The sequence below is a fragment of the Branchiostoma floridae genome, chromosome 2, assembly GCF_000003815.2.
Source record: "Branchiostoma floridae strain S238N-H82 chromosome 2, Bfl_VNyyK, whole genome shotgun sequence".
NCBI classification, from domain to species: domain Eukaryota; kingdom Metazoa; phylum Chordata; class Leptocardii; order Amphioxiformes; family Branchiostomatidae; genus Branchiostoma; species Branchiostoma floridae.
In genome coordinates this window covers 33,089,298-33,105,089 of record NC_049980.1, presented here as the reverse complement: position 1 = coordinate 33,105,089, position 15,792 = coordinate 33,089,298, and the positions used below count along the sequence as shown (strand labels likewise).

The 15,792-nt window shown below is 41.1% G+C and overlaps 1 protein-coding gene across 1 annotated transcript in view; it reads left to right on the top strand.

Moving 5' to 3' along the window:
* LOC118409197 (probable E3 ubiquitin-protein ligase HERC1) overlaps window positions 1-15,792 on the top strand; it is a 241,474-nt gene that overhangs the window by 163,179 nt on the left and 62,503 nt on the right. Inside the window, exons 20-24 of the mRNA XM_035810066.1 lie at window positions 10,017-10,172; window positions 12,050-12,188; window positions 13,004-13,195; window positions 14,846-14,951; window positions 15,608-15,723. Of these exons, the coding sequence (XP_035665959.1) occupies window positions 10,017-10,172; window positions 12,050-12,188; window positions 13,004-13,195; window positions 14,846-14,951; window positions 15,608-15,723 (709 nt within the window). The remainder of the gene's footprint in view (window positions 1-10,016; window positions 10,173-12,049; window positions 12,189-13,003; window positions 13,196-14,845; window positions 14,952-15,607; window positions 15,724-15,792) is intronic.

The following is a 15,792-nucleotide window of genomic DNA, read 5'->3' as shown; positions in this document are numbered from 1 at the left end:
TTTACTCTAATTGGAAGCTAATCTATCCCTCTGGGCCACAAGCTGACACTTCAAAGGGGGAAAGATCTTTCTGTCAAAAGCAATACAACATGAGAGTACACAATTCTATTTGTTGTTTCTTGGATTTCCCGACCCTATTTTTTTTCGATTTGTAAAAAAACAACCTTTTCAAATTGATGGCCCACCTCATGTTGAGAAAATTTCACAGCCTCTCCTTCCTCAAATTAACTATGGGCCTCGAATTCCAGTAGCTGTATGTGCCTATTTTGGACGGTACGTTTATAATTTTATGGACTTTGCTGCCAGGGACCCCCTTAATTAACTGTAACTTGATTAAGCCCCTCTATCTCTCCTACCCCCAACTTTTTGCAAAAGTTTTCTTTTTTTCGACTGACAGACTGACACAATTTTTTTCTGAAAAAATCTGAGAAACAAGAAATAAAATTGGTGTGGCCTAAGCTGGGGTAATTTTTGATTCTGGTAACGTTGGGAGTATTTCATGATGTATGAAAATAACCTCAGGTACAAGATAAAATTTATTATAATTTGAAGCTTCCGTACCTTTTTCAAAAGTGTAAGAATTTCAGCAGCTTACGGAGTGATTCGTGCGCTGTAGTTTGGAGCAAACTTACCGCAGTTACACGTGCAAATAATGTTCACTGCTTAGTTTAATAGGGTATTTTTATTCTGGTAACGTTTGTGAGTATTTCATGATGTATGAAAGTATTTCATGATGTATGAAAATAACCTCAGGTACAAGGTAAAATTTATTGCAAATCGATGCCTCCTTATGAAAAGTATTTCAGCAGCTTTTAAAGGGATCCGTGCAATGTAGTTTGGAGCTAACTTACCGCAGTTACACGTGCAAATAATGTTCACTGCTTAGTTATAGACTAAGGGTATTTTTGTTCTGGTATTATATAAACGTTTGTGAGTATTTCATGATGTATGAAAGTATTTCATGATGTATGAAAATAACCACAGGTACAAGGTAAAATTCATTGCAAATCGATGCCTCCTTTGAAAAGTGATTCGTGCACTGTAGTTTGGAGCTAACTTACCGCAGTTCCACGTGTATGAAATATCATGTGTAACGCCTGTGATAGCCGGAAATGGCACTGACATGAGTCTACAGCCACAGCAGTGCCATTAGACCGGGAGACATTACTTTAAGGATTATCGTTCTTCACTATCAAACTAGAAGTTTTTTTTCTACTTTTACCAGCTAAGGTTATGTTAGAGATGTTCAGTTACTGTTGTGAAGTTTGTCACCTGACTTTGAACTTCAGTGTTCACTATCAAACTGGCATTTTTTTCTAACAACTCGAGTTATGTTGTAGATGTTCATGATCAGTTACTGTTATAAGTTATGAGTCACCTGATTTTGAACTTCAGAGTTCAGATGTACATGGGGGCCTGTATGCTTTATTTCGATAACACATTAGGCAAGCTACATGTAATTCGATTTATCTTTATTCATAGGGAAAGCTTTTCTATTCCCTAAATTTGTATCAAGATAATAATGTTTTATTAAAGTGACTGCCTGATTGTAGGACTTTTTCTGACTTTATCTTAAAGCATTGTTGGGAACCCCATACAGGCCCTCTTGCAGGGGTAATGGTCCATACATACACTCAGGTGAACTCTGTTTAGGTTTCCTTCATTTTGTGGAGATGTTTGTTATTTCTTCCATTACACAAGTTATTTATCCCAGTACCCTAGGAAACAAATATTCCTTGCACTATTGTTTTGCCTGCATACTGGATTTTTGTAAGTTGTGTCAAGTACATCCTACAATAAACCTAGTTTATCTCCTGACGACTTCAAATATATTATTAGAATAATTCTGCTGCAATGGTAAACAGTTTTGTCACACTAATTTGTTAAGAATAAGCTTATCATTATATTGCAATCCATACATAGTATGGATGCAATATACTGTTTTTCCTTTGTTTCTCCTGTCAAAATTTTCAAATGGGATTAACTTTTTCATTTTTGGGTCAAATGAGCTGAATTTTGGCAGGGTAGTAGAAATAGCAAATACCCTGAGGCGTTTTTTTCACTTTCTTGATAGAGGCCTTAGAATTTAAGATATTTAGGGTTTTTGGTCATTTTTAGACAAAATATGTATATTTTGGGCCCCTGTGCCCTGGTATTACAAGCTAATGACCTGGAATTTGGTACAGAGGTGCATTGGACATATGAGCACAGAAAACCATCAACACTTTCTTCATAGATCACTTCAAAAATTAGTTATTTTAGGGTTTTTGGCCATTTTTGACTAAAAATGTATATTTTTGGCTTCTATGCCCTTGTATTAAAACCAAATGACCTGAAATTTGGTACATAGGTGCGTTTGACATATGACCACAGAACCCCATCAACGACTTATCCATTGTTTACTCCAAAAATGTGTTATTTTAGGGTTTTTGGCCATTTTTGACTAAAAATGTATATTTTTTTGCTCCTATGCCCTTGTATAGAAACCAAATGACCTGAAATTTAGTACAGAGGTGCATTGAACATATGCTCACAGGACCCCATTGACACTTTCTTCATAGATCACTTCAAAAATGAGTTAATTTGGGGGTTTCAATCATTTTTGACTAAAAATGTATATTTTTGGCTTCTATGCCCTTGTATGTACACCAAATGACCTGAAATTTGGTACAAAGGTAAATTGGACATATGACAACAGGACCCCATCAACATTTTCTTCATGGAGCACTTATAAAATGAGTTATTTTGGGATTTTTAGCCATTTTTAACTAAAAAATGTATATTTTTGGCTACTATGCCCTTATATTGAAACCAAATGACCTAAAATTCGGCATGAAGGTGTGTAGGACAAGTGCCCACAGTACTTCATATTCCCTTTGAGCAAACATTACTTCAAATTGTTGAATTTTGGGATTTTTTCAAGGATGAAGATGGATTGCAATATGCTGTATTTGCTCCAAAGCAAATGTCGGCCTTTCTAGTTTCCATACATTTTTTGAGTGCAGTCAGCCTGGATGCCAGACTGTTTCCAGGGCCTACACAGGTCAACTGAGTAGAGTTAGACACTGAGAAACCTGCATGATAGACATTATTGAGATAGGGCTAGGGGTCTGGTATCCAGGCTAGAGTACAGTTGTTTGATTTAAACAAAAAAATACAACATTCACCTTTCTCCTAACAGTTCACACAACCAGTGTCCAGGTGATTGACAGCAGAAAACAGGTGCAAGCACACCACCAAAGAAATAAAGAACTCCCTTACCTAGAAATGAAGAAAGGCACATTTCCTTGTAATAACCAGACCGCAGTTGTTCCAGATGTACCTTTGGCACTCATCTGTTGTTAACACAGCTCCACAAGTTACACACACAACCTGCCAGTCCCTGTAACAGTCCTGAAATGGCCAATTATGGCCTTGCAGCCTTGTTACTGGGGCAGCCCACACAACCTGGAAACTTTAGACTTAACTCCCATCAGTTGGGCTTCCTTATATGGGAGGCTAATTAGAAACACTGACTTTTAGATGGCCTGAAGGCCTCTGAAATCCAGTTCTCTGTTCCTGTTATCACAAAAATGTTGGAAGGATTTGTGGGATTCAGAGCGAATGATATACTGTAAAGTGACTTACTTTTCTGTGGACTTGATTTTGTTGTAGAAGTAGACGGGTGTCTCAGTGTCTTAAATTCACAGTAGAAACAATCCTGTAAAAAATTATAGGATAGTATATTGCATGTTCTCTGACTGTGTTGATGAGTTCATAGTGGTCTCAGAAATCACTGTAGAAATAAAACCACTGCAAATATTCGTAGTAGCCGTATTAGAAGCCAACATCATAATTAAATGCATGTTTCAACTTTCAATTGAAACCAAGACAAACTTTAATTTTATGGTATGCCAAACAGGTACAATATTTTCAGATTGATAAAATGCAAAGTTAAGTGAGAACAGTGAGAGCTTGTGGGATACGATCTTTAGAACAGTTCAGTAGTAGTATGATTGTTGCATTCTACAGGATTTTTTTACTGATCCTTTTCTAAGAAGTTGGAGTTTTAACCTCAGTAGACACATGGTACTGACTCAAAACACATCATTGACATAAGACAGCTCCAGACTCCCAGACCACTTTCCACACAATTAACGCTCATCAAAGGACCCTTTACAGAAGGGGGATGGACGTTTACTGAAAGTTGTCTTTACAAACTGTGTGGAATCCACACATTTCAAGTGAAATCCCTTCAGATCTTGTTAAACAGAAACCTCACACCTCATGATCAGTAGGTCACTGTAACAGGCGACTGTCTGTTACCTGGTTCCTAAAGCAGGCTTTACAATTCATGCGAACGCCAGCCGAATTTGTAGATCGGTAAGAGCAATTTCAACATTGCCCGAGCATAGGCTTCATCTTTTTAAACAATCTGTTTCATCACAAATTGGACGGGACTCGGTGTTTTACTCCGGAAAGTTCAAGTGATTGTCTTTTCTGCTATTTTGATGTACAACTGACATCATGCGGAGGTTTGAATCCCAATGGACGAGATTGTAAAAGTCGTCCGAAGCCCTAGTCATCGCCAAAACGCCAGTCATACTCCGGCCGAAAATATCTATTTGGAGCTCGCCGACAAGTCGGCCAAGCTAAGTTCTTGATTTGTAAAAGGGCAATTATATCTGACTTCACACTGCAGGTAGGCATAATGCTGCTGTGTGAAGAATTCAGTCCCCAAATGACTAAGTTTATCCCCCTCAATTACTTTTGCCATTAACTGTAACAAGGGGGGATATAAAGTAACACAATCGCACATTAAAAGTTAACTCTATGTATCAAGCCTTAAAGTTTCTTACCTTCGCCAAGAAGGTTGATATATATCTTCAGTAGCTTTTGTATGTATGTTTGTGCATGGAATAACTCGAGAAGGGGTTGAGGAATTGTCATGATTTGGGGTATGTGGATAGTGTGAAATGAGGACCTAATTTTTGCATTTCGGCCAAAATTTACAGTTGCAAGAATGTGCGTTTCTTTCCTGATTTTATTCATTAAAGGGACATAATGTAGAAATATGGCGCCAAAATTTCAAATGTTCTGAACTTGAAAATCTCCATTCAGATTGACATTTGCATCTTATTTCTAACTTATCTGCGTCATTTTATCACATTTCTAGTGCTAATTAACAACGTCAAAGTAAGCTGCGACCAAATTCACTTACTTCCGGGTAGCCTACCGGAAGTAAGCCGGCCGTAGATTTCCGAATCGACCGTTGCGGTCGCAGATCTTCGGAGCGTAGCGGGACTTTCAACAAACTTCAGTAATGATTCGAGCGAACCACCGAACGCGTTCTAAAGCGCACTTTGGCTCCCGGCGAGTTGAATAAAATGGCGGACAACTCAAGCGGCGGAGGGAAGTGCGCATATTTCAAGACATCCTCACGGCCCAACAATTTGAAAGTCGTATCCATACGTTGTAAATATTGCTGTGCAGTGTAATAAGGTAGACTCAACTCATTATGTAGAGAAATGACCGAAAACAGTGACTTTGATTTTACATTATGTCCCTTTAATTATAACGCCACAACCCATGCACAATTGTACAATAAAAAATATTTACGCAACAACAATCCTAATTTTTTGCTTGTGGGTGATCATAACAAAAAAGACTTACAACATATAAACTGTGGTAAGGAAATTCAACAAGTCTTTATTGTCACACGCAAGATCATGGCAATACAAATGAAACCACTATAATTTCATCATACAAGATTGATGCAAAAAATTTACATTTCTACACTTACTTGTGATTAATTGCCTTGATAGACAGTATTTTCAATATTTTTCATTATTTGCACCACAATTAAATCATAAAATAGGTAATTTGTGTAGTAACTGAACTTGCCATTTTCGAGTGCCGGTGCAGATTCATCTGACTGTTTGTTGTACAGTTTGTTTAGCAGTTCTGATCAGTTCATTTCAGCCTATGTCCACCATGGCAAGATCTCGACCACTTGGTCGCCCTCTGTGCGATGTGTCTGGCCCTGCTATTCCGTGGGCATTATGGATGATGTAGTGTCGGTTACCCTATGCGGACTGCTCCTCTGGAGCCAGACTGGTACTCTGCGTGTTTTGTCCCTGTCCATGTGTAGAACCTTCCTGTAGATTTGGGGGATCTCCTGTTCCAGCTTGGTCTCCCTGTGGGTCCACACGGTTTCCCCGTATCACGGTGACAAGTGTCTGATGGATGCCTGTCACTTTTTGCCAGATTGCATTTCTTAACTCCTCTGTGCGGATGAGCGTCGACAATGGGTTAATTACTGAGTTCAGAGAAAATCCTGCAAGGAGTGCCCGACCTCTGTTACTGGGGCAGATATCTGGAAAGACTTTGCATACTGCGACAAACAGGAGTGGTAACAGCCAGAAGACAAACGACACTACAACATAAATCATTACAGTCCTGGCCTTGTACACCCTTGCTTCATATTTCCTCTGTGCCTCCTCTTGTGCAGCATTGTTTGGTGGATTATTACTCACCTCAGTGCTTTGGACAGGACCATTTCCCCCTGATACTCCTAGGGGGACCCCTGCCTGTTCAAGCCTTCTCTTTTCTCGTTGCCTGATTGCTACAAACACACTAATATTTGTGAACATCATGACTATGCACAGCAAGAGCACTATGGATGCACCGAGAATGACAAAGGCTAAGGGATAATATCCAATGCAGATACTGGTGGCCAGGGTCTGCATATGGACACAATTCCAGCCCATACTGGGTGAGAAGGCAAGCAAGGAGAAAACAATCCATGAAACAGTCATAGCTACAACTGCACGCAGTTCGGCACTGTGAGCATGGACGTGGAAGTATATAGGATGCCTCACACCAACGTAGCTATTTACAGACAATAGAGATAGGGCTGATGCTGAAGTCATCTGAGCAAGTATTATGAAGCTGAAATAATTCAATATAACTTCATACATTACATTGTGTCCTACATCCTCTACTGTGCGATACACAAATCCGATGCCTGCAAAAAGATCTGCCATTGCCAGGTTTGCCAGGAAGAAGTAGATGGGTCTGCGGAGTTTTCTAGTTCCAATGATTCCCAAGAGCACGACAGCATTGGGGATGATAATGAGAAGTCCCATCAGCAAAAAGATGATGCCAGTCTCTGTTCCCAGTTTCGCTAGGTCCTCGTGCAAGGAGCAGGCTTCGTTGGCTTGTGCGGTGGATATGGTACTGTTTTGCGCATACCACCTATAGCAGGACAATATGTTTGCAAACTCAGGAGCAGATGTCTGCTCAGCAAGCATCCACGGGTCGGAGCTGTTGTTGAAAATGGTGGAGCTGATTCTGGTCGTCCGCAGTCTGAGGCAGGTTGTGAGATTGATCTTGACTTGTGGATGGCTCGGATGCAGTTTTTGTGGCTGGACCAGACGGCAGGAGCGATGATGCGCCTGCAACTGATCGTGATGGGTTTGATTCTGTGTGAGTGCGCAGAGCGTCACAACAGTGCTTGCTCAGAGAAAGTTACGTAGGCTGTTACCATGGGCAACACAGCATGCGCATCTTGTTGTTTATCTTGAGAAGGTTTCAATGTTTCTATATATAAACGTTGTTGTTACCATGGCTTACAATGAACACTTCATTACAAAGGCATGAAAAAATACAATAGTGTGTGATTAAGGTGATTTGTCATTATGCTCTTACGGCCGTGTCAAAAGACATAATTATGAATAGCTTACTGATGTATCCATGCAAATAAAAGGGATCTGAATCAGATATGTTGTGCGGTAGTATGGTAGTATCACTGTGCTGCCCCTACGGCCGGTGAAGCTATAGGACCGGTGAGGTGAGGTGAGAGTATCACTGTGAAACATGAAATACTGTAAATGCATTTACTTTTGCGGTTGAGGGAAAATGGAGTGTTCGCGGTGGTTTTAAGTTCGCTGTAACGTCATAGACTGTAGTCACATATTATAATGGATAAATGTTTGCAGTGGTTTTAAGTTTGTGGTGAAGTCAGGTCACTGCGAAAACTGCAAACATAAAACCACCGCAAACGTTTATGCATTTACAGTATGTTGTACTTGAATGGTTTCATCAGGTTGGTGATAGCAATAACGCTCTATTCAAAGAACACCTGTCAGTAACATTCATTAGTTTGAATAGTAGCCTGTACTGCATGAAAGTTTCAATAAAAAGTAATCAGAGTTTGCTACAAGCTTTACAAAAAGAATCTTCTTCTGTTGTGTTAAAATAGATATTTGCTGTACTCAAAAATATTGTTCTGCTATTCAGTGGACAGTAACTGTCATTAGTTTGAAATCCATCCTCTCAGAGATATCCTGCAAGAAAGTTTCAACAAAAGGCAATGAATGAGTTTGCTACGAGCTTTGCAAGAAAAATCTTCTTCTGCTGTGTTGAAATACAATGTAGATACTTTTTGTAACAGCAATATCGAATGGGATTGTGGAACTCTAGTTTGTATCCTGGATTTCTGTCAACTTGTGATGAAATACTTTGGCTTGCAGCCATTAACTGAACACTATTAATGAAGCAAGCCGTACTCTTTCGACATATCCATCCTGAAGGGTTTATCTTGTTTGCCATGACTGAAGATGGCTCAGAGGAGGATGACAGTGATAAAAAGCATCTGCTTTTGATAGAAACAGTTTCTTTGCCATCAGGTTTATGGTCCAATGTCCACTTCCTGAAAGCTTGAATCCCCTGTCACAAACATCTCAGTTGAACCCAGCTTCAGGTTGGTTACAAAATAAATGAAGCTGTGCCTTTTCTTTCGTCACTCCATCGCTCATACTTTCAAGTTGCAACAACTATCGTATAAATCAACAGCCATGCTTTCAGAGTTATTCTAGTTTGGTTGGTTCTCTTGTATAAGATACTAAGATGCACCATGAACTTCAAGAAAAACTTGTCATGTGAACGTACTGCAACCTGAAACTCTGTAAGCTCACTAAAGATAAAATCTATTTCTTTCTGAGTATTGACTGAACTCAGTAGTTGAATGCTTCTTACCTAGAGACTTTCAAAGACTTGAAAAGTTGCCACAACTACTGTGACATTTGTATCGTATAAATCAACAGTCATTGACCAAACTGACAGTTACTGAGTGTAGTATATGAATGATAGTTAATAAAAGTGGTGGACAGGCACTCCTAGAGTATTACATGTACTGGACAGGTTCAGAGTCAAGTCCTTTTGTTTCATGAGCCTTATCTTTGCCTGGGCTGCAGCTATCCTTTCAGTTTGAAATCTTGAGATGCTCTTAAGGGAGCAGGACTGTTGCCAGGCACTGCGTTATGACATAGATTTTCTTTATTGAGGAAATCCAAGACCAAATAATTCTTATATCTCTTTTGAAGACTTACTGGGGACCCACAGGCTTGGAAGTTCCTCCAAGTCGTCTCATTGGTTACAACGTTACCAACTTTGCATGGTTGTCATTATATGATGATAAATATGATAAGATTAAGGACCTTAATAGACCCTACTGTAAATTCACTAACTTTTAAAGTGGTTTCATGTCAAGGTAGATGGGAACAGAGGTTTTTATTGTTTTTAAACTTGTTGTTAAACCAAGTGGAAATGCATATTCTCAGTGTCATGAAGTGTCAGTGGACAAGTCGCTATGAAAGCCCCCAAACTAAAGTGACGTTGAGAGTTTCAAGTTTACAGTTACTTACACATGTAATTATAATAATTGCTACTTTATTAATCAAGACCCCTTGTGTTGCACAGTTGAGCTCAGTAACTGAAGAGACTCGTTAACTAGTTTCGCTCCTGGGAAGGGCATCTCGAATGGGGCTGCGCCCGTACTTCAGAAGGGACGTAATCTGCGGGTTCCATGTTTGAGGAGATGTACAAGCAGCCCCTCCCTGTAAGAATATACTCTGCTAGCAAGGAAGCTTACTGACCTATGTGCTACAATAGTTACTACAAGATGAACAACCATTACTTCATTGTTGCTTTTAATGTCCTATTTTGTAATCATTATTGAATCATGTGTTCCACAGGAGCAAGCCTTCGGGGAGCTTGAGAAGAACAGTGACAAGGAGGTGGGGTCGGTGTCGGATTACGAGGATGGGACTCCGCCCGCCCACCTGCACGAGCTCCTGTCCTCCCTGCAGAAACATCTGCTGGCGTACTGTCATGTCAACGCCCTTGATGAGGTCAGTCTTATCATTGTTGGTAGTAATCATCATAGTACAATTGCTCCAAAAAGAACAAGAAATCGTCATGCCTTCAAATACCAGAGTTACCAAACCTAGGATTGATGTGTTGAAAAAAAGGAAAGGAAAGTGATCTCGATACAGTTTTAGTTCACTGAAGAGCTAGTCTTCCACTGGTCGTGACAGAGAGGACAGTATTTACAGGTTCATTGTACCGGGGAAATTCCCCTAGCTCTTTTCGACAAGCACAATGAACAGTGGACCATGGCTTAACGTCCTGTCCTAAGGACTGCAACCGTTTCCGGTAGCGTGCATGTCGGGTGAGCGACACAGCCGGAATCAAACTCACGGCTTCTAGTTCCAGAGGCAGGGCCGCTAACCACTGGACTACGCACGCTGAAAAATAACTATCCTGGAGAGGAATTTGTTATCACAAAGTACAGTAGGGGCATCTTCTCTGGATAGTTTTAAAGAACGCTAGCCTGCAGACAGATGTGCAAAAGTTAGGTGTGACGGGTCCTTCGGTGTAATATGACCAGCTGCTGCTGCACCGCGTGCCTGTGAAGCGGGTGTGTTACACTGAAGGGCGGTTATAACGGCTATGTAGATACAGAATCTGATACAGATACAATGCTAAACTTTCTTCCAACAAAAAAAAGTACATACGGATCAAATTCCTGGCACGTTTGACCAATTTCTGATGGCATGTATCCGCAAGATCACAATGTTAATGAATGAATGAATGAAGACCTTTATCGCACATTTTTGCCTCACTGGTCTAAGTACAGGTAACAATCATATAACATAATACACATCTATATACGCAGATATACGTCTAATCTATTCTAGTACATTCGACTTCCTCTCGCTTCTTGGTAATTGCACGTTAGTAAGATCATGTGTCTGTAACTCTCGCAAGTTTACGTTCTGATGTGATTGGTCATCGATTGATCCTGAAGAAGGCGACAGTAGTCGTTGAAAATTTGATCCGTCTGTACTTTTGTGTTGGAAGAGAGTTTAGCTTTGTACTACGAGGTCAGTCTTGTTTGTTAATGTTTACCTTCACTGAAGGGAAAGACTTTGTCTTTGCTCGGTTTGTCTTTCCACTTCTTTCGTTCCAAGAATACAAGATGGCTATCACAAAAGTAGCAGACACGCTGTGGTGTTCGTTTTCATAATGTAGTAAGTGGCAGGACAGGGCTGGAGGGTCTAGTGAAAATGTTGTTATATATGAAATGTGTTTGAGTAAGAATAAACAGAGCCGTAGTTTGCTAAGGCTGGACCATGTGATGGTAAACATTATTATGTATATATTTTGCTTGTTATAATGTATTATGCTTCCTTTCTAGTTTGTTCATCTTGCCTTTTGTGTCTGTGTTGTTCAGAGTTCCCCCACGGTGTCGCTGCTGCACAAGCACCTGTCGCTCATGCTGCCCTATGTGGCATTCAAATACATGTACTAGTACAAAATGTAGCAAGTGGCAGGACAGAGCTAGAGGGGCTGGTCAGTGGTCACAATATACTTTAATGACATATGATGCAATGAATGTGTCTGAGTAAGAATCAACAGAGCAGTGGTGGTTTCACATAGTCTGGCCGCAGGCTAGACCATGTGAAGGTAAACATTACATGAAATATGGATTTGCAAGACTTAGTGTTGATTTTCTAGTTTCTTCATTATGCGTTTTGTGCTTGTGTTGTTCAGAGGAATAGGGATAGATAGGATGAAATAAGATGAGATATGTAATATGAATATGTATGAGTAACAATCAACAGAGCAGTAGTTTGTTAGGGTAAACATTATGATGCATTTGCTTGCAAATGCTACCTTTCTATAGTTTCTTCATCATGTGTTTGTGTCTGACTGTGTTGTTCAGAGTTCCCCCACGGTGTCGCTGCTGCACAAGCACCTGTCGCTCATGCTGCCCCACGCTGGTGAGGTGCTGTCCCGCTCCGCACAGCTGCTGCAGGACAGCGCGGCACAAGGACAGTCCGCTGTCAGGGACAGGCTGGGAGGTGAGGACAGCCATGTTTTCTTCTGAATTGCTAAAATTCATCCCAGTGAAATCAAACTACTTCTTGACAGTGTTTTAAGTCTATGCTATTTTCCTGTTTTAAGAGAGATACTGTAATAGATTCTCTCACTTTGGTTAATCTACCCTGGATGCCAGAGTACCACGTGGCTTGATCAAATCTCATTATGGGGAATGGCTAAGTCTTTCACAGCTCCTTACACCTTCCACAGATGTGGTGTACTACTTCCCTAGACACATTGGATGGCACCCCACATAAAGAAAGGCTATTGGACTACCTAAGTTTAATACCTTAATATAAACATTGAAACTCATCCATCCTTCCCACATTTCCAAACCGGAAAGCTTTCGGGAACAAAAATTAAATGATATAAAAGACATCAAACTGCACAAGACGAAGCTCATCTTCACAATTCATGTTCTCTTGTCTTACAGACGTGCTGGACAAGTCGGCCGCTGGCAGCATGCTGTCCCAGATGGTGCACTTGCTGCAGCTTCTGGGTCACAATCATCCGTGAAGGCCCTAACAAAACTTTTCTCACTCCACTCAGGCATAATACACAAACATGGAAGCTTATCCTCACTTCTTCCCCTTCACAGATGTGCTGTACAAGAAGCATGCTGTCCCAGATGGTGCACTTGCTGCTTCTCCTGTACCTTAACACGATGTCCCTCACTCCATCTAGGTGTAAAGATCGATAGCAACCCACTTTAAGAAAGGCCATGGTACTACCATTACCTTTACATAAACAAGTAGCTGTGAGCTGCTCCTCACTGGTTCCTTTTCGCTCCCCAAAGATGTGCTGTACAAGTCAGCCGCTGGCAGCATGCTGTCCCAGATGGTGCACTCGCTGTTGCTCCTGCCGGTCACCATTGTCCGCCCCATCCTGGCGCACCTGCTGGCGCTGCTGCCGTACCTGGATAGCCTGAACCGCCTGTTACCGGCTGCAGCCGTGCTCGAGGACCAGGAGCTGGAGTGGCCCTTACATGGTAGGATTTACTGTTTTCATATCTATGATAGCAAAATTTTAAAGTTCTTTACAAACCGGTAATGCCAACCTGGACAGTCTTAACCGCCTGCTACCGGCTGCAGCCGTGCTTGAGGACCAGGAGCTGGAATGGCCACTACTTGGTAGGATTTACTGTTTTCATATCTATGATAGCAAAATTTTAAAGTTCTTTACAAACCAGAGTTGCCGTACCTGGACAGTCTTAACCGCCTGCTGCCGGCTGCAGCCGTAGTGGCCACTACATGGTAGGATGTACTACACTTTCATATCGATGATAGCAAACTTTTAAAGTTCTTTACAAACCGGTAATGCCAACCTGGACAGTCTTAACCGCCTGCTACCGGATGCAGCTGTGCTCGAGGACCAGGAGCTGGAATGGCCACTACTTGGTGGGATTTATTACCTACAATCCAATGGCCGCACCTAGTGCAATTACTGTTGTATTGAGGTAACCTGAGTGGCAGTAGATGGCAGCTCCCTCCAGACCCTTGGGATTTGGCCCCGCCTATTGTAAGCTCCTCGCTATTTAGCCCCTGTCTGTGAAGAGAGAGTAGTCGGCCCACCCAATAACAAGGATAGCAAACTTTTTAAGTTCTTAACAGAAATTCTTTCATATCCAGGATATCAAAGTTTTTAGTTCTCTACAAACAACCAATACATTTAAATCATCTCGTGCTCAAAAACCAGGAGTTGGAATGGCCATTACAATACATGTAGGAAACTCAAGTTTCTAAAAAAAAAAGAGAGGACAAAAGACGTGACATTAAAAAAGCTTGAGGACCAGGAGCTGGAATTGCCCTTACATGGTAGGGAACTCAAGAGTAGGTCAAAAAAAGAGAGCAAATGACATGACATTAATGCACATCACGTCAACGCTTTATTCATTAATTTGAACAAAATAACAAAAGTCTGCCAGTTTGGTTCGACAAAAGTTGTTTGAATTTTCAATTGTGTCGCACGCAAGTGACTTTGAATGATTTGAAAGGATCTATGGAGCCCTGAGCCATACCATAAAATACGGACCAGATAGAACACAGGTATGGAACGTTAATATGTCCTGGGTATGGTATTATACTTCATGTCTAAAACTTTAAAAGTTCTTTACAAACAACCAGTACATTTAAACCGTCCCCTGGTGTTTCAGAGAATGTCTGTCACCTTTATCAGCACAATACTGACTGGTTGTGCTTTGCATAGCAGCTAGGTGTAGGTGTCACTGGTGCAGGGTGAAGTCACTTTGTGTTGACATTCTTCACACTGCAGCAGCGACACCTAGCAGAGCCAGTTGGTTTTGCAATAAGAGAGGTGACAGACAGTCATAAAAACGTCATCAGGTGATTATGTACTGGTTGGTTGTGTGTTAAGAACTTTACTATCCAGTGATTTACCAACCTTCAGAGGAAAGTGTTCATGGATTGGGGTTGCCTGGTGTTTGACTGGCACACAGATAGAACTGCTGGAAAAATTAACTGTTCTTGTATGACTTTGCAGCCAACCCAGAGAGCATTGATGCCTCAGTAGTGTCCAAGGTTCTATTATTGTCCTGAGTAACAGTTAAGAATTCTCTTCAAACTGCATTTTGACAAAATCTTGTAGCAGACTTTAACTGAGAAAATTTGCACCCTTGCAGCCACCCCTGAGAGTATCGACCCCTCCGCTGTTCCCATGGCCCAACCCTCCAAGTCATGGGTGTGGCTGGTGGATCTGGAGAGGGCAGTAGGGCTGCTGGTTGGCAGGTTTGTTTGTTTGTTTGTTTATTCTTCTTGCTACCCGGTTGATCATCTTGTCGTTCCCCGTCAGGTGAGGATCTAAGATGTACTTGCGTGTAGATGTAGTCTTCAGGCATCATGTGCAAGTCTTGAATTCAAAGCAGAGTTTTACTGCTGGATCCCCTTCCTAACACCAACTCTGACTGAAGTTTTCCTTCTCTGGGGCGTTGGGTTTGTCCTTCCCATTAGTAAAATACATTAAATGTACATCTCATCCCTGAAGCCCTTTTCTAATCACTGTAAACAAACATAATCTAGAGTGCTGAAGTCACATGGCTTGTATATGTAGGTCATATTGACTTAAAATTGCAAGTCACCATACATGTACCAAGTCCTACCACTAAAACATATTTTTACATCCTAGGAAATGAAATAAAATATATCACTCAGATTCACGACCATGTGTCCAAACAAAGTCCATTGTGTGTTTTTGGTTAGAATGAACCTGTCCTCCAACTAGATCTCTTTCGCATATCAATTCACAGCTAGGATATGAAAACTCTTTCCAACAAGATTTCTCCAGTGTCACTGACGAAAAACACCGGATGGTAGTCTCGCTGGTTCTTAAATCATATCCAGTTGCTTGAGTAACTGTTTTTTTGTGTTTGTGTATACTTGTGCAGGTGCCTGGGAGGAATGCTGGTGGGGATGCCCCCATCCACAGATGAGAAGGAGACCTGCGGATGGATCTCTTCTCCCCTCTTCTGCAGCGGGCTGGAGATGAATGCACAGGACATTGGTAGGTGTTGTAGTGATGGTTTATTGATACAAGATAATAGAAAATAATGAAGAGGTGTAAATAAGAGAT